Consider the following 18,565-nt stretch of genomic DNA (forward strand, 5'->3'; position numbering starts at 1 on the left):
TCCTTTGCGCAGGCTGCTTTTCCAAGCCGTGAGCACATTCTTTCCCAGAGATCACTGCAAGCCTTGGTTTCTTATGCAAAGGAGATGTTTGAATAAACTAGTGTGACTAATGAAATCTACAACATCTTTGCATATTTTCTCTCATTGTAGCCGATGAAAAGGGAGAGCACTACACAAAGGCCAGATATGGCTGTGCAGATACACCGGATATTTTCAAACACTACTAATCTCACTGGTACAGACAGGGAGCACCCACACCCTTCTCTCCCACAAGGGTGTTTTTGAATCATACATGATAATTTTGGAAGATCCTGTTCACTTGAGCTTTTAGACATTTCCTATCCTTATGGTACCTAAACATATCCCAAAGATTAAAGTGACTTCACAGACATTTAGTCCTCTCTTCTGATTCTTCCCAAGAGAAGAAGAGAAGGCCAATGCACGATCAAAACAAAGATAAGTAATTGACTGAAAAGATCAGTAAACAAGGAAGCCAAGAAATGAACCTTGCATCTGGAAGCAGCTGCACGTAGGTTGCAGGCAACGTGCAGGTCCTATTGTCCCCTCAACAAGTCCCTGAAGTTGTACCTCTCTGTTGGACTATTCTGTCACGTCCGAGAGCAGAGTGGATTCCAGCGTTACTGCTCCAGAGCATGAAATGCTGTATGTATTGAAGCCTATTATCATTAGAAACACTGAAGAGCATAATGGAGATTTTCACTTGACACAATGCTCTGTGGAAAGCCAATACAGTAATAAAAAGGCAGGCTTGGTCTGATGCTTACAGTAACCCGTAATGAGATGAGCAAAACAGGACTGACTTTTCTGTTTTTTTAATGTATATCCAGCAGTTAACAAGCCCTCCAAAATAACTTTCATCCTCACTACTTCCCACCTGATGCTATGCCAGACCAGCCATCACCTTTCTCCAGCCTGACTGTTTAAGCTTTGTCTGCTTCTCCCACAGCCAGGGATGATACAGAATTTGTTAGATCATGCCTTCGTGCACAGAGCTGTACTAGATCTCCTAAGCTCTTCAACTCCCACGTTTTTATGATTCAATCTTTCCTAACAACTTGTGCTGCTTAACAGCTACAACCCCAGCAGGACACTGCCGGACTCCCTAACTAGATAACTAGTTTCTGTGCACAACCTGGCAGAGAATGCACAGGACATTCTCTGCCCAGGCTGGGAATATTTCATCTTCTACCTACAGCACACTTGTACAACAACTCGTTTTTCTGTTTCCCACAGACCAGCACTGCCAAGAGAGCTTGGCTGAATGAAAGAAACTTTCAGTAGCTTAAATGCACCATAAATCTAAGCTAAATCCACCACGTTTGCAGCCCTCACCAAAGAACAGGTGCCTGAATTGTTTGCAGGGACTAGAGAGGCAGCCTGAGGTGGTAGGTAAGGGTCCAGCGAAGCAGAAAGCAGCAGGCTGCGGCATCGTTGGGAAGAAAGCAGTTTCTCCCACTCTTCCAGAACAGGAAAATGAAAACAGAATTTTGTTAAAAGAAGCCCAAGTTGTTCAGTTGGAACCAAAATAAAAGACAACATGTGAAGAGAGAGAGTGCACAAAGCATGCTAAAAGTCAGATCAAAACTGTACTGTTTGCAGTTCCCTTGTACCACTAGTATAGGGTAAAAGATGTGTAACCTGGGGAAATAGCAGGAAGCAGACTCCATGCAGTGACCACATACAAGAGAGGGTGGGACTAGGAGAAGTAGTAATACATTGGACCTGAAAATTTGTACTCTACAAAAATTTGTCTTCTGGGATGCAACTTAGGGTTGAGGATATTTACTGCTGTGCACATTCTGCCCTTCTCTTTTTTTGTACACCTAGGAAGTCTGAAATACCAAAAAGGGGACAATTAGATTTCTCACTAAATAAAACTTCTGTGCTTGCTTCCACTTGATCACAAACCACCAGGGACTTCTTGTCTAAAAAGGGAGAGGAAAGCCAGGCAAAGCAGCTAAGCGGCCCACCGGTGAATTGGGACGCATACAGTGGGCCTGGAAATACCCACCACCCTCCTATTGAGTCCCTCGCACGCTATGTAACACCCTCTAACACCGCAAACCTCCTTGAGAGGCAGCTGACTTCTAAAACATTTTAACACACCTGTCTTCTATCTTTTGTCCGAAAACACTACTCTAGGGCCAGATGAGTTACCTACTTAAAAGCAAAGGATAAACTTCAGCCTATCCCAAGATAACGTCAAGCTTCATTTTCAGACTATGCTTATCTACAGTTTCAGTCTAAAACCCAACTATTGACAATAGGAATTGTAGGTGCCTGAAAAATTGCAGTTAGAGAACACAAAATGTTCCTACATGGGAAGTTGGATGGGATGAAGCTTGCAACATCTCCCTTTTTTCCAAAGTGGAAAATTTCCCATTAAAATCAAAACCTCCCACCTTCAGAGAAGTTCCAAGTCAGGATAACTTTTCCTCTCCAGACCAATAAAGACTCTCTCCATGTTCACTGGATCCCCTTTTCCTTCCCTGGTTGCTCTCCACACAGAGGAAGGGCTCCATAGCTGAACTTCGAAGGCAGCCACAACCACTACATTCATCACCTCCATTGAGGACAAAGGAGTCCCAAGTGAGCCCTGGAGACTTTGCCAGGTGCTCCCAGTTTTCTGATTCAGCAGAGAACAAATTGAGGTGTTGGAGCGAGTCCAGAGGAGGGCGACCAAGCTGGTGAAGGGTCTGGAGGGTCTGACCTATGAGGAACGGCTGAGGGAGCTGGGGTTGTTTAGCCTGGAGAAGAGCAGGCTCAGAGGTGACCTTATTGCCATCTAAAACTACCTGAAGGGAGGTTGTAGTGAAGTGGGAGTTGGCCTCTTCTCCCGGGCAACTAGTGATAGGACAAGAGGACACAGCCTCAGGCTTAGCCAGGGGAGGTTCAGGTTGGACATTAGGAAGAATTTCTTTTCAGAAAGGGTTATTAGACATTGGAATGGGCTGCCCAGGGAGGTGGTGGAGTCACCATCTCTGGATGTGTTTAAGAAAAGACTGGACATGGCACTTAGTGCCATGGTCTAGTCGACAGGGTGGTGTCAGGGCAACGGTTGGACTCGATGATCCCTGAGGTCTCTTCCAACCTGGTTGATTCTGTGACTGTACACATAATTATCTGGTCTCATGTGGACTGAACCTCACCAAGGCTTCTTCTAACATGTCTTGTTGTGGAAGAAAGGCCATGTCAGAGCTGGAACACAGTCAGGGAAAGAAGCATCACAAAATACATTAAAAAAAACATGATTAACGATTTCTTATCCCCTACCCATGCCTTAAAATACCTCACTTTCATAGTCTCATTCAATATGTTAGTCATATGCCGCAGCTTAGAGACTGGATTTCAAACAGAAGCTACAATGAAGCATCACCAAAACCAAGAAGTGCAGGTGACATTAAACACTTGTCACTTTCAGAGCTTCAGTTCTGGTAAACTCTGTTATATTATGACCATCGGAGAAGCTTCTGGAAGGACAGGGTAAGTCAAAACTTGATGTCACATGCTGCTTTTTAACTTCTTCATTAATGAGTGGTCAACAACTTTTTAGTGTAGAAAAAAAACTTTATTGCACTGGATTTTCTAACCACAGAGAAAGTGATGATTTTATTAAAACTAGCTCTGCTGGGAAAAAGCATTCAGAATGTGGAACAGATGTTTCCCAGAACTGGTGGAGAGTCTATAGCAAAAACTTTTCATAAACCCCAGGGCCCTGGAGATCTGAGCAAATTATTTGAGATAGATCCTTCAGCATTTCCTGTCAGCGAAATAGCTGAAGTTCCCTCAATTTACTTAAAGAAAAATAAATTAAAGAGGAGAAGAATTCTGAACCCCAAATTCCCCGCAGGAATCTGTTTTTCATATTCAGAGTAAGCTGACTAGCTACAATAACTTAGGAGAGTCCCAGGGTCCAGAGGCTTTACAAGCAGATGTGTCATCTCCACATCAGCTCTGCAAATGCTTGTGCAGGGCGAGGACACCGGCCTCCCAGGGAAGTTCACGAGAAGAGGAAGGTGAACACAGCTAAGCAAACACAGGGCTGCCACAAATACGAGCTGCAGAGCACTTAATGCACCAAGTCCTTCTGCTGGCCATCCTCTGCGCATGTCTGGAGCGGCACAGCAGGCAGAGCGGAAGTGTAGGCAGCACAGTGCCCCAACACCCTGTGTTTTCCCTGGGCAATCCCTGCTGTTCTGGAAGTGGCAGCATCACTTTTATACTGCAACGCATCTTCTTTTAAAGAAGGCATTGCAAGAAATTGGACAACCTGACCCAACCCCTCCACCAGCCTTTCAACTGAGAGTCAATGCTTAAGGGAAGCAACACTTTCTGGAGACAAGGAAGGACTGACAAGACTGGAAGGGACCTTTTCCTACAGGCTGTAACAACCATCTCTGTTCCCTGGGGTAAAAAGACAAATGAGAGAGAAAAGAAAGATAAATAGTTACCTAAAACCTGTGTAATGTCACGAAAGTCCTGCAAGTCCCTGGCTTACAGTGCTTTTACTAAGGCAAGTGAAAATTAAAAGCTAAAGTGAGTACACAAGTACTTTGTCCATGTGCACATCTCTGCTGTATGGCCAGGTCCCCACATGCAGCATACAACTTCTCCCCTCCCAGCACATCAAGGCAGTAATGTGTAGCACCAACTACCCCCCTACCCTGTCACACTCAATTTCTTGTCAACCTGATGGATCAAGATCTAACAGGTGTCTGTCTCTCCACCACATTTCTCTTGATTCATAACTCTCCTCCTTCCATGTCTCTCCTTTGAAAGGAAAGAAAAACAGAAGTGAACTTGCAGGTGATAAGGAAACTGTAAGAGCTGGCTTGGGTTCACCCATTACTGCTCTACCAGGCAGTACAAACCCTCCTGGCCCCCCTCTTCTAACATCCCTTTCCCTCTGACCTGCACAGTCTAATTGCTTCAGCCTCAGTCTACTCTGGGCCCCTTTGGGCACGGCCATGCACAGCTCCCTGCGCTGCCTTGCAGCATCCCCCTGCCCCGTTCCAGCTGTGGGCTCCCAGTCAGAGCCCAGGCTCTCTGCAGCCTGGCCAGACCACTCCTCCCACTCAGCCTTCCTAATCCTTTTGTTTTCCCCCTACCTTGTTTATACTGGATAAAAATTAACTCAAAAGGAAAAAACTACACTGGAAGCTAAATTCTGTTTGAATGCAATTAAAACTCCTTCCATGGAGAGTGTGTGGTGTCAGCACAGAGAACTTTCTTCCAGCTTGCTTTCTGCCTGGATATTCAGACACTCCCAATCCTGGAGCTTCCTGGAGAGTTTTTGGTGCCTTCTTACCCCCCAGGAGCCGGCACCATGTTTAACAGGCAGGTGAGCACCCTAAGTAGATATAGCTGAGACACCCCACCTCCTTGGTTACCTACCAGCTCCAACACAGCTCATTTAAAGGACAACCCAAACTGACTGCCAACAGCGGGGAAACTGAGGCACGAGCCAGCACTGAAGCAGAAGGACAAGCAGGGCTTGAAAAGCTTTGGGAGCGCAAGCCAAACGTGGCCACTGCTAGGTAGCCTTAGGCCATCTCCAGCCCCAAGGTCCCAGCTCCTTGGTGAAACAGATGCCCGTTCGAGACCGGCGTAGGGGAAAGGGACCTGAGGGTCCTAGTGGACAGCAGGATGACCATGAGCCAGCAATGTGCCCTTGTGGCCAAGAAGGCCAATGGCATCCTGGGGTGTATTAGAAGGGGTGTGGTTGGTAGGTCAAGAGAGGTTCTCCTCCCCCTCTACTCTGCCCTGGTGAGGCCGCATCTGGAATATTGTGTCCAGTTCTGGGCCCCTCAGTTCAAGAAGGACAGGGAACTGCTAGAGAGAGTCCAGCGCAGAGCCACAAAGATGATTAAGTGGAACATCTCCCTTATGAGGAGAGGCTGAGGGAGCTGGGTTTCTTTAGCTTGGAGAAGAGGAGACTGAGGGGTGACCTCATTAATGTTTATAAATATGTAAAGGGCAAGTGTCATGAGGATGGAGCCAGGCTCTTCTCAGTGACATCCCTTGACAGGACAAGGGGCAATGGGTGCAAGCTGGAACACAGGAGGTTCCACATAAATATGAGGAAAAACTTCTTTACAGTGAGGGTAACTGAACACTGCAACAGGCTGCCCAGAGAGGTTGTGGAGTCTCCTTCTCTGGAGACATTCAAACCCACCCTGGACGTGTTCCTGTGTGACATGATCTAGGTAATCCTGCTCCAGCAGGGGATTGGACTAGATGATCTTTCGAGGTCCCTTTCACAGAATCACAGAATGTTAGGGATTGATCATTTGCAGTCATTAAAGAAGCCGCAAGGGAGCCAGGATGGGGGGAGGTAAGTGGCAGAGGAGCTTTCCTCACTGCAGCGAGCTGCCCGCTGAGAGCTGCTGGCAGAGAAGCTGCCCTGTCCTTCCCAGGGGTGGGTGCATTTCAGTGAGGGAGTCAGGTCTCAAACCCACAAACTGATTCCAGGATTCAGCAACACCATCAACTGCAAAAAGAAGAGTCGCTAATCCCCTCCCTAACACAGCCTTATGCATCTCACACTATGTTCTCTGCTCTAGGAAGTGGAACAGCAAGATAATCTGAATATTTCCTTTTGTCTCTGATCTTTGCCCCGGAGAAACTTGTTACCCGTTCCCCAGGGCTGTCCAAGTCGCCATCTGGCCTCAGAACTACAGCAGCAAACACAGTCCAGCATTTCAGCCTAAAACTAATTTGCTTTCTTTCCCCACTTGACAGCTGAATAAATACTTCGTCCTTGCCATTTGAAAAGGGGAGCTGCAGCGAAGGTTTTTTGGTCCACTGCAGCTACAAGCGCCAGCCTTCTTTCCAAATTACGCCTGAACAAGCAGCTCAAAGTGAACACATTTATTCCACAAATGTAACCCCTTTCTGTTCACAATCGACCATGAGCAGCTTACAGCTTCTAATCTATTTGTTGTTTGCTGTTATCCATCAAGCCATTTTGGCTACTGATTGTTTCTTGGACCCACCAGCTATTTCGCTGAACGGGATAAGCAACTTTTGTTTTGTGGGCACAGCAACAACCCTGCTTGAAAGGACAGAGCCTGAGGGTCAAGGCATCAAAGCCAGCCTCGTGGAGTGACCATCCTGCGATGACTGCTCTCAGAGCTTATTAGACCCCACCCTTTCACTGACTGTTTCTGCCTCCAAATTCATTTGCTAAAAAACACTCTCGGAAACGACAAGGCAGCCTACGCAGTTGAGACAAATTCAATTTTTCATTTGAGCAAGTACTCAAGCAAATTAGGCATTTGCCCAGCTCTGAAAGAAATGCATGATTTAGGCAATTCCACAGTTATTGGCTAAGCACTGTTGAATTTTACAATTAGGGTAATGGATTTAACTTCCAATGTAATTTCCATATGGATGAACTGATCTCCTCAAGTACATTTGCCCATGTGTTCCCTGCAACACAGTTAATTAATATAAAGCTATTTAATAACCTCCACTTAAACACAAAAGACTATTCAGACTCTTCTGGCATCGGTAAAAGGAACAGCCTCTCCGTGTGTTACACCAGCTGTAGACAAGAGGGAAGAAAATTTAATTAAGAGCGATAGAGAGCAAGACAGTTGCAAACAAATCAGATGTTTGAAACGCTCTACATGGTGACTACCCCAGCTCTGTAAAGGGTTAATAATGCCATCTAGCACCAACTTCCAGGTGCCTGAGATGTGCCCAAAGGAGAACTTAGGGGATGGGGAAAGCGGTGGGGCTGGGAGGCAAAGCCAGGCAAAGTCAAGCAGGGAGCATCAGGGATTCAGCTTCGTCTGTGCAGCCACACTGCTGCAGCTATGCCCAAAGCTGACGGTGACATCACATTGAACAGGAAGGAGCTATAGAAACAGGCTGTCTGGAAGCAGCTTCAACCATGGCATCAACATATATAGTTTCTGCAGATGTCTTTGAGTGCTTAAAGAAAGTTAATTGCTCATTAACAAAATCCAAGATGATTAATTTCTGATGTGTAGCATTTGACAAGAGTCATACTGAGTTACAGCCTTCCTGGCTGATTTCTGAAAGAAGCATATGAATTATACTCACAGGATAAACACAACCAAAGTTTCCACTAAGAATGAATAAGTGGCAGAGTTTGAAATAGCTGGGGATTTTCGTTACAATGGAGAAAGATTTATTGCTTGTGTGGATTAATTTGAGCAACCTTGCAGAGCTCATAAAATCACTAAAAGAAGAACTATGTAAGGCTGAATGTTGTCTGCACAGCAGAAGTAAAACTACTTATTTTGACAGGCGGGAGGCCACCATCCAGAAAACTTGATTTCAGAGAACAGTGCATATGCAAAACAAACTTTGTGGTGCATGTGACCAGCTGCCACCAGGAACCTAGACAAGAGGAAAAAATACATCTTACTCCATGGGGAATGCAGAGCAAGTAGCAGGGCTGTGTCATTCAGGCTGTGCTCTGGCAAGGGCCAGATGGTATCTTCACCTATTGCTTGGGACTCTCTTTACCCTGTCCTGCAGGACCTTTATCACAAGCAAAAGGGAAAGAGGAGACAGGCTGTCTTTCTTTTGCAGTGAGTGAAACATTTCTCTGCTTGTCACAAGCCAAGTTTGGAACACCACAGCCCACTGTGTGAAGTAACACTGCAAGCCCCACTAGTCTCAACGGGTTTTGAAGCAACGTGTCATACTGGAAAGACCCTAGTCCAAAGAAAAACGGAGCCTGCATACCTTTTGGTGGGACAGGTGGAGTAAAGACTCTAGCACCTCTTGTTGCTCCTCAGGCACATCACAAGCAGCACCTCACTGCCTAGGGAAGCAGTGGACAGCCCGCCATTAACATCTGATGTTGACTTGAACGTTAGCTAGCACTGAAGGACCACTCTCTCTCCTGCATCATACTTCAAGGTCACGTAGGGACTGTGCAAAACACAGCAAAAGTAGGAACAAAAACCACATTGGGAAGAAAGGATAACAGTAAAACAGCATTTGTCACCATGTGAGACAGCTCTCCATGGGTATCACGTAAGGGAGAGAGGTCTGAAGGGGCAAGTAAGGAAAAGAATGAACCCCCTTCGGTGAATATAGAAAGGGAAAAATGGCCGAACACACTGAACCCTCTCTGGGCAGGGGGCAAGGTGAAACTGCCTCCTGAGGGAGGAGAATACAGCCCTCTGGGAAAGAGGGAAGGAGCTACGGGTGACCCAAGGATGAGCGGGAATCTCTAAAGCAGGAGAGCTGAATGTGTAACACACAGGAGCTTGTGGAGTGAGGAAATCAAGAATCCCTCACACATACAAGGGCAGGAGCAACAAAATGAGCTGCTGCTGCTCTGCATCTCTCTTGTGCCCCCACATTGAACAGCTGGGGGAATTCTTCCTTACTGGAAGCAAGCAGTGCAGAAGGGGCACAACAGCCCAGCCAAAAGCACAAAGCTGGCCTGTGCTGTGCTTTTGCATGTGTAAGATGCAAAGCCCTCCAGAGCAGAATCCGTGCCTGTGAACTGAGCTGCAGCTCACTCTGGATGTGCCGGCACATGTACCATGCAGCATATCCCCAGGGCTCTAGACCTGAAGCCTGTGCGATCACCCCACAGGCACTTTCTGACTGACAGATCAATCCAGTAGCAGTGGCAGGATGAGAACAGGCAGACATGCCTGACAAGACAACATCCCTGCTTCTGACAGCCATGTTGTCCTGACTCAGGGCTGCTTCTCCAACCTTGCAAGGGAGATCTGTCCTCTTTGCACACATACACCTCCCACGCTTTGGCATCTTGACTTGATCACCTTCTCTCCTCTCCTACCATCAGGCACCAGACTGGCAGACTCTGTCCCTGTGACTAGTAAAGGGGCATCCCTAAGATCAGCAGAGAGAAAAATCCCTCTCAACATTTTCTAAAAAGGACTTCAAGTTGGCACTCAGGAATCAAAAAAAGAAAAGCATTTGGACTGAAAATATCAACCCTAAAGATTAGCATTTGCTAGCAGGAGAGCCTTAACTACAGGGGGAATTAGAAGGCTCATCACCAACAGCCAAGGGTCGTGGGCTTTCTAGGCAATTATCTTTATGCTGGAGAAAACCAGGCAGGTCTGAGAAGGCTGCAATAGGATTGCAGGACTCTGGGCTGGAAGGAAAAACCACAGTAACTGCTTTTCGGTAAAGAGAAGATCACTGGCTTATTGCACAGAAATGTGGAATTGGGAAAGGGGGTAACTCAGGAAAGCACTGTGAACAAGAGCACTCCTAACCCTAGAGGACTTACCCAATTCTTCCAACAGGGAGCTCCTGCCTTGCTTTAGGAAACTACAAAACTATGGGAAATTCATTTTGTGGTTGTCTGCTCTGGTAAAACCCCTGACTAAATGGACTCAAAAAGGTAAAGATTTGGGCTAGTCATAGCAAAATCATTTGGCACAGCTAAACTAAACTCAGCATCAGGCCAAGCATCAGGCATTTGGCACCTACCTTTCCGCAGAGCGGGCCGAGTCTCCTCTTCCTATTAAGAGGCTGCATGGACTGCAAAGAGACATCCCTAGAGTGCACATCACGTGTTGTGGAAAACTAAAAGGAGGTATGCAAACAGATGGACAGAGCCCTCAGACAGGTCTGTTGGAACAAAGATGTTCCTCTACCCACATAAGAGGAAGCAACCTTCACTAAAGATTTCCCAGTGGAAGAGCAGACCCCTGTAGAGAGTTCACAGATGTGGGTTATGTTACAGCATGTACATAGTTATTTGCATTGCTCCTGGCCAGTTATGACCAATACAGCTCAGATTAAGTTAGCACAACCCATAGATTTGCTCTAAGCCTAAACGAATTAAGGGTTGGGCCCCAGGCAGCCCTGAATCCACCAGTGCTGAAGTCCACTCCTTCAACCCTGAACGAAGTGCCACTACAGCAGAGCACCAAGTATGAGTTACAAGGGAAAAACAGCTCTGAGCTTGACATGCATGTGCCAAGTCAGTCAAATTTAACAGCCTCTCCTTCAAATCCATAAATCAGATCTTCCCTGGAATCTCAGTCAGTCGCGGTCTAAAATCCCTGGACTTTGCATTCTTCTAGAAGTGCATTTTGCACTAACTTAAATTACACTAGAAACACATCAGTAGCATCAAAGAGGACTTGGAAGTCATGTGCAGCACTACTGCTGGCCACAGCCCCTAGATTGAGCAACCTCTCCCAAAGTGAAGCAGCAGAAGCCCTGCTTGTGACTGCTTCCAGCACCTTAAGCATTCCACTGGAGGAGAAGTCTTATTCCCCACCCTGAAGCTAAACAGCACAACTCTTAGCAGGAGAGGTGCACTCAAGCAACCTGTCCCGCAAGCAATCCCAGTGAGAATCAATGCTTTGCCTCAATAACATAACCAGAGAGCAGTGAAACATGTTTCAGGGGCTTACAGCCTACCACAGGTGAATGAAAAGCTGCTATGTAACTTGAAAAGCACTGTAGTCATCCTCCCTGCACCACACAGACTTTCAGGCATGCACTCACATAGGACTGCACATTCTTCTGCTCCCTTCCAGCTCTCTTCAAGGTTTGTGTCCATGCCCCAAAGCAGTTTATGCACATTGCATTGATATCTGTGATTCCTGGGTTGTCATGCTACAAAAAAAGCCATGAGTCAGTCCTGAAACAGGGAGAGTCCCGTGAAACAATGTCACAACAGGCATCGCAAAGCAAGAAAAAGCAAAGCAGCCTGCTGCAGATGTGGGCCTTGTGCAGGTCTGGTGAAGCAGCAGAGTAGCTGCCTGCATTTTCACAGCACACTCAAGAACAGCAGAGCTGGCATGTGCCAACAAACCAACTCCCTGCTCTTATTGAGGGCAGGTTCAATGCAGAACTCCTGTCTGCCTCATTTGCCAGAGAATAACTTGCATGAATTTGCCATCAGAGCCTCCAGCCATTCACGGCAGCCTCTCTCTCCCCTCTGATTTCAGTAAAAATCCTGGGATCAAACATATCCCTATCCCAGCTGCGCTGTTATCTGATGTACTACTCACTCTATCTAGCAAAGATGCTCTGTAAATCCTTCCTGCCACTCATTTGTGGCAGTGTGGAAGCCTCATCAAGGCCGTCAAGCCATGAGCCTAAAAACCTCTCAGGATTAGCAGCAAAGAAAACCTGTTTTGACCATTCTTGAAAAGCATTCTTGGTGGCAGCGGGATGGAGTCAGTGCCTCTGCAGCAAGTCCAGCACAGCATGGCATCAGCGAGGGCAGCCAGACTCCCCTGTCTTCTGATCTGCTGGTGCCAAACGCCGAGACAAACTTGCCTTTCTCACTCACAGAGGTGCCTTTCAGGACTAGAAACTGCCTCTGCGATACAAAAATCAGGAAAAGAGGTAATATATCAGAAAAGTCCCCTTAATCCCTAAACTGCCTGAAAAGACTTAACTTAAACCCATTAGGATTAAATAGGCACATGCTTCCCATAGGCATGGCAACAAAAGGTCTTCTTTCTCTGTGGCCAATGCTTCAGCAGATAAAGCAATAAAGCAAAGACAATCACCTTGCACCACTGGACTCATTTGGGTGCAAAAGAGAGGTGACACTGTACAGTTTCATAGCCTGCCTGTGGGTCGTCTTGTTTCAAAGCCATCCAGGGGTTGTCAGCAGCAGAGGAATCCTCAAAGCTTTGACTCAAGTTTCTTCTAAACTAAAATTATAGTGTAAAAGCAAATATTTTCACTAAAGTTAAAAAAAATCTATTAAAAACTTTTCAAAACTGTAAGCTCTTTGAATGATCTTTCATCAAAGTGATTAGGAGTTGGTGAAGCATGGGCTTGCTGAGGGGGTACGCTCCCTGGCAGATCTCCAGGTACTGGATCCATTTCATTATATTTTGAACCCGTGCTGTATCTCTTCGGGGCCAAATCCTAAGGGTATCCACTTAAACACCACTGCATGAGAACAACCGATTTTCATAGCAAACGTGACATCTAAACTTGATCCCACAGAAACAAGACACAAGGAGGTAGCTAACCTAAACGTTTTAAATGCAAAGTAACACTTTAATTTTAACAACATCCCTTACTGTTTGTCCCCTTTTCTAGCTGCAAAACATTTTTAAGGGGGAGGAAGAAATTTCCTGTTTGGCAGATTTTTATATGGCATTACAGATAGTAATAGCAGGATGAATAGATGATGTGGAGGGCATAGTTTGGCCTTCAGAATCTCTTATAATATAAAAAGCAGCAAACAAAAAGATCACAAGCAATTCTCTAAGCTTATGACTTAGGTTCAAAGGAGAACAGGCAATGGGGGATGGGGGGGGGGACCCAAACATTTTTTTTTCCTGGTTTAGAAAATTAGAAAAATCTTATCTCGACTCAAAGAAAGGTCAAATGTGCAACAGTTCTTTTACCAGATCACTGATGAGAGTAAAACTAAGCTTCAGATAAAGCAGAGCTGAGGTTGAGAGACCTGTGGAAAGAAGCACAGAAGTCGTATAACTGGAATGATTTAAAATTGGGTTGGAGGAAAGCACTTTGGAATAAAGCTTTGGGGAAATCCTGAAAGGGTCTAGACAAGAAATTAACTAGTTGGTAGTCCTGAGCTGTCTTAGAAGAGCCATGTCTCTTTACTTTCACTCAGAGTTACTCTGCACTGCATGCAAATACTCTCTACTAACTCACAGCTCAGAGTTTTAACTGAGTCAACACAGATCAACATGCGGACACCTAAAACTATTTGGATTAAATGGACTACACTTAGCTGTAGACCACCACCATGCCCGCCTTTCTCAACAGGATCTGAAGAAAACCCCACTTTTATAAATGCACCAGAGAAGGATGTTTGCACACAAGATGCTATTGCAAAGCCTTCTGCAGTTTTCAGCTGCTCAACCTGTGCTCTTCCTGACAAATTCTTGGAAAGGAAGCTCCTTTGGAACAAAGGAGACTGCTCACATGAATAAGGACTATCAGGTCCAATGCTGCACACCAAAAGGCTTTAAATACGTAAAAGAAGTGATGCTATTCCCTGTGTCATGCCAATTCCCAGTGTAATGTCAATTCCCAGAGTGACCACTCACACAAAAGAATCCAGGCATACTGGACAGAGACACCCAGACAAAGCCGAAGAGGGACATCATTGCTGGGGCTCTGAAGCAAGGTACCAAGGCAGGTATCAAGGAGACAGCTACCCCTAACTGTAAACCCCAGATGAGCAGTCTTCAAGGGGATTGCCAGAGAGCTCTGAGCCAAAATCCCTCAGAGTGAAGGAACTGTGACCCTGCTCTGTGACTTCACCTGGAAGACAATGCTATTTGGTCCATTGTTTTAAGTCCCAGACACCGGGAATAAAACACTAGCTCTGATATTTGCTGAGAAAAAGCTTGGAAACACTGACTTCAAGGCATCCCACTCTCAAGCAGGCTCACAGATTTTGAGGGTCTGAATAGCAACTACGGCATTTCTGCAAGCAGGAAATTAATGCAGAAAACAAGCCTGGAGTACATTCATGCTGTGCAATTAAGCTCGGCACAGAGTTCTGTGGAAGAATCCAGATGGTACTCAGATCAGATTCCCTGCCTCTCTCTCTCAAGGGTCTAGAGAAGGACATAGCTATCTTTCTAGAGAAAGACTGGAAGAAGGTGAAGAAGGGGAAAGCTTGAAACATCTGACAGTCTCAGCCCTCACCAGCCAAGGCAGAGCTTTTACTAAAGCAGATAATCTTCAGTTAGATCCAGTGAAGAACCATGTTTCCCGTCACCCATAAGCACATGGGAGCCTCATTCTTCCTCCAGAGCCTGACAGCTGCAGATGCTCCACACAAGCTATTAGGGTATACGCCTATAAACAGCCCGACAGTGTTAAATGGCACAATTTTCACCCTTCCTCCCAGCTGAACAGCATTTTCTGGGGACAAGGAAATAACACAGGGGAAGAAGAATGCCTGGCCTAATAGCACGTTCGGAACTGCAGCTCCCAGATACGAAGAGCCTGTGTGTCTGTATATACGTATTAAGTACTTCCTCCTACTATACAACTAATCCGATTAACAGCTTCAGGAAACTCTGAAATGTTATAATCCAAGGGGTTCCATTCACAAAAGGTCTTAGGCTGTTTCTGTACAGAGGTTGCATTCTTCCCACTGGCAATAAAAAAGCAGAGAGCAGGACTTTCTCCCAGGGAAGAATGGGTCCCAATCCCCACCATACTGAAGCAGACCATCCTCTCACAATTCATGTGAGTGTCAAGCAAGCCCTGCAAGAGAAGAATCAACCCTTCCTGCTCCTGCACAGAGCCCCCTCACAGGGCAGGTGACCACAGAGACCCCCCTGTGCTGGCTCTGCAGAATAGGGGCTGTGCCTTTGTCAGCTTGCACTTCCAGGGGCTGAAAGCCAGGGGACGAAGGAAGCCTACCAGAGACGAGGACACGGCCAAGTGAGTGATGTGACATCACCATTCGCCTAATGCAAAGCATCGTGTGAGGCACCAGCTTTGCCTCAGTCAATAAAAGGTGCCAGGAAGAGGCTAGTTCAACAATACAACATGAGCCATGGTGAGCAGTGCCTGCATTACACGATACAAATGTGGGTTATAAAGAGCAGTTCACTTGCCAGATGATGTGGGTCTGGCACCAGTGCCGAGTGAAAGACATGGGCTAGTTATGACAACTAAAAAAGCCACCAGAGAAAACTAATACAGTCAAACACCATTTGGCTTTGCTTCCCCAGTAGTCTCCTCATCTAACTTCAGGAACTGACAAAGGGATGCAGAAGAGACAAACGCTGACTGTTCCACTTACTTAGTCGTCATTTTCTGATTTACCTTCTGCTCTGAAAGCAACCTACTCCTAATGACCTATCACCCAAGAATGCACCACAGCCCAAAACATGGTATGAATGGGCTAAGTGACACAACAATGCAGGATAATGGCATTTCCAGGGAGCAATCTGTAACCTGAAGAACTGAACAGCCCTCCTCTGCCCAGAATTTCAGCATTTGCATGAGTTTAATCAGTTCCATGGACATCAAAAGCATGCCTCTGTGTTGGATGTGTCATCTTTCACACTCATCCCAACAGGATGCTGGAGCACTGATTCCCAGAACAGGAGCTACACAGCACTTAGATGCTCTGAAACCAATGCCAGGCAGCCACAAGGATACAGAACCAGCCACCATTCCTTGCAAATGATATGATATGAGCTGAGATGCACAGGGGTCAGGTGAACATACGATTTCTGTGATTTCTGCCTCTACCCAACCTTTCACCCTACTTGCTAACCTAAGAGTGTAACAGCAGAGACAGAAAAGAATTTTGTCCTGATGTGCTCTGTCTCCAGTCCCTCTGGTATCTCTCAGAGCTCAGGCTTCCAACAATTTCTCTCTTGCAGCATAAAGTGGAGTAGAGGCAGCAATACTGCAGCAAGCCCTCCAAACCAGCTGCAGAGTGTTTCAGAGACTGGTAGAGCTGGAGTCCAGACAGAGTTCCTGAGTCAAGACAAAACTCTGGTCTGGCAAAAGACCGAGCATATATAAGAGCTGTGGAGGGGGGCAACATAAGCATATGTTACCCTATCATTTGGCTTCACAGAAAATCAACACAATTGTTAACCTATTTCAATCATAACATCACTTCAAGGGTAGTCTGTATGCAAGACTGCAGTGGGTTTTACCTACACAGACAGCTGAAAAACTGCATTATTCCATTAAGATCATACATTGCAAGAAAAGGGGGAGGACACTAAAAGTCAAAACTAATGCCAAACTGAGTGGCCCAACTTCAAACACATTTCCTTCCAAATTGGCAGAAAGGCAGTTCCTCGTAGAAAGAGACCAGTGCTGTAAATTTCAAACTCTTCTCCCTCAGACAAGATAGGATTTGGCTACATCAAATTGTGACTTGGTTTTTACTTAACAAAGTTCAGAGTTGGATCCCATGCTCAGTCACATAACTAATCTCTGCACCCACCACCCTGCCTGTGGGAACAGGCGTCACGAGTGAGAGGGAAATCCTTCCTCCCTAAGGATAAAGGCAGGGGAAAGACAGCATCACCACCCCGGGGCTGCCCTTACCTGAAGTGTGTCTTGCGTTTCCATCTGAGTGCTTTGTTAAGTCAACAGTTCTGTCTATTTGAAACAGCTTCAGATCATCTTCATCTAAAGCGATATCTCCCCAAAAGGCAGCTGGAGAGAAACAAACTGCAATTAGTTTAGTTTTTATTTTGGAAGGAAAGTACAGTTCCTATGTGGCCCGTATCACACCTAAAAGGTGATTACTCCATGAACCAGAAAAAGGTAATACACAGCAGTAGTTTTAAAAGTACAGAGTGGACATCGGTGGAGGCCAAGCAACAGCATTTAAATTAAGCCACTGTGCAGATCCACCATCTCAAAATTAGATGATTAGCTGGGATTTCTTGTGTTACTCATTGTTATAGGTCTGGCTCTCAACCAGGCACTAAGGTGGTGGTGTTCACTCTTCATTAAAGCCTACAAGAGGGACAATCACTGGCACTTCCCTAGTTAGTGTGAAGGAGCTAGGTAAGTCACAGCTCAGATCCTGACTGAAATGTTGCATCCGCACCATTCCCAGGCTATCAATTTGCATTAGACAGGAGGATAGCAGTGAAGCACTCAAGCTCAGCAGCATACATCTGAAGGCTACAGTTGTCAGCCTGCAGGACCTCATACACATGGTTAGCACTCAGACACACTGCATTGCTCTAAATCCAAGCTGAGAGCTAGCCTGCCATTTCCACTTCGGTGGAGAAACACCAGTTATTTGTCCCCTTGTGGATCAGTTACCCAGATTTAAGTTTGCAGAGTTTTTAATTTTGTAAAAATCCTTGAGTTTCAGGCAGAAGCCATGAAAATAAGGTAAACAAACTGATACCTCAACATTCACAGCTCAGAGAAACAGACTGGAAATCATTTGAGTGGAAAAAATTGTAACACAGGAGTATCCTGACCGAGTTGATGCTGCCGTGTATAGTTACCATTTTGGGAATTTGAACAAAATAAACACAGGCGATGAAGCAGTTGGCCAAGCAGAACAGATCTTTCAGAGATAACAAACAGGTTATGAACAAAGCTGTTAAAACTCATACTAGAAGCCTCCTATTTTCATCAAAAATAGAGCAAATTAATCAGTGGTATAGTTCAAGAAACTCAGTAAGTCAGACAAGGAACAATGTTGAGCTGCTGTCTGCAACAGCGACCAGATTTGATGGAATAATTTTTTCTTAAGTCATCTTAAGTAATTTACATTACTTGGCGGGCTGGGCATTGGGGGGGGACATTCTGTTGCTACACTAGCAACATCACTGATCAAAGTATGTTGGGCCTGAGAAACCAATGGGTTTTACGGATCATCTCACTTTTACTGTCAAGCCCAAATGAAACACGGACCTTTGCCTGAATATCAGAAACCTGCAATCAGACCTGTGGCAACTGAATTATGAAAGGTTAACTGAGAGAGATTTTTCTGATACAACACGGCACCGGGTCTGATGCAGCACTTGCCCCCTCTATTCTACATCTCAGCATCTCGGTTGGTACAATAGCATTTGCCAGTGTCACTGTTCTGGGATATGGGAATGGC

The 18,565-nt window shown here is 45.8% G+C and overlaps 1 protein-coding gene across 1 annotated transcript in view; it reads right to left on the reverse strand.

Annotated features, from left to right (window-relative positions):
* The window catches only part of TLL2 (tolloid like 2), a 96,241-nt gene that overhangs the window by 43,253 nt on the left and 34,423 nt on the right, over nt 1-18,565 (reverse strand). Inside the window, exon 2 of the mRNA XM_068398272.1 lies at nt 17,038-17,148. Within this exon, the coding sequence (XP_068254373.1) occupies nt 17,038-17,148 (111 nt within the window). The remainder of the gene's footprint in view (nt 1-17,037; nt 17,149-18,565) is intronic.

This window comes from Nyctibius grandis, chromosome 4, assembly GCF_013368605.1.
Source record: "Nyctibius grandis isolate bNycGra1 chromosome 4, bNycGra1.pri, whole genome shotgun sequence".
NCBI lineage: Eukaryota > Metazoa > Chordata > Aves > Nyctibiiformes > Nyctibiidae > Nyctibius > Nyctibius grandis.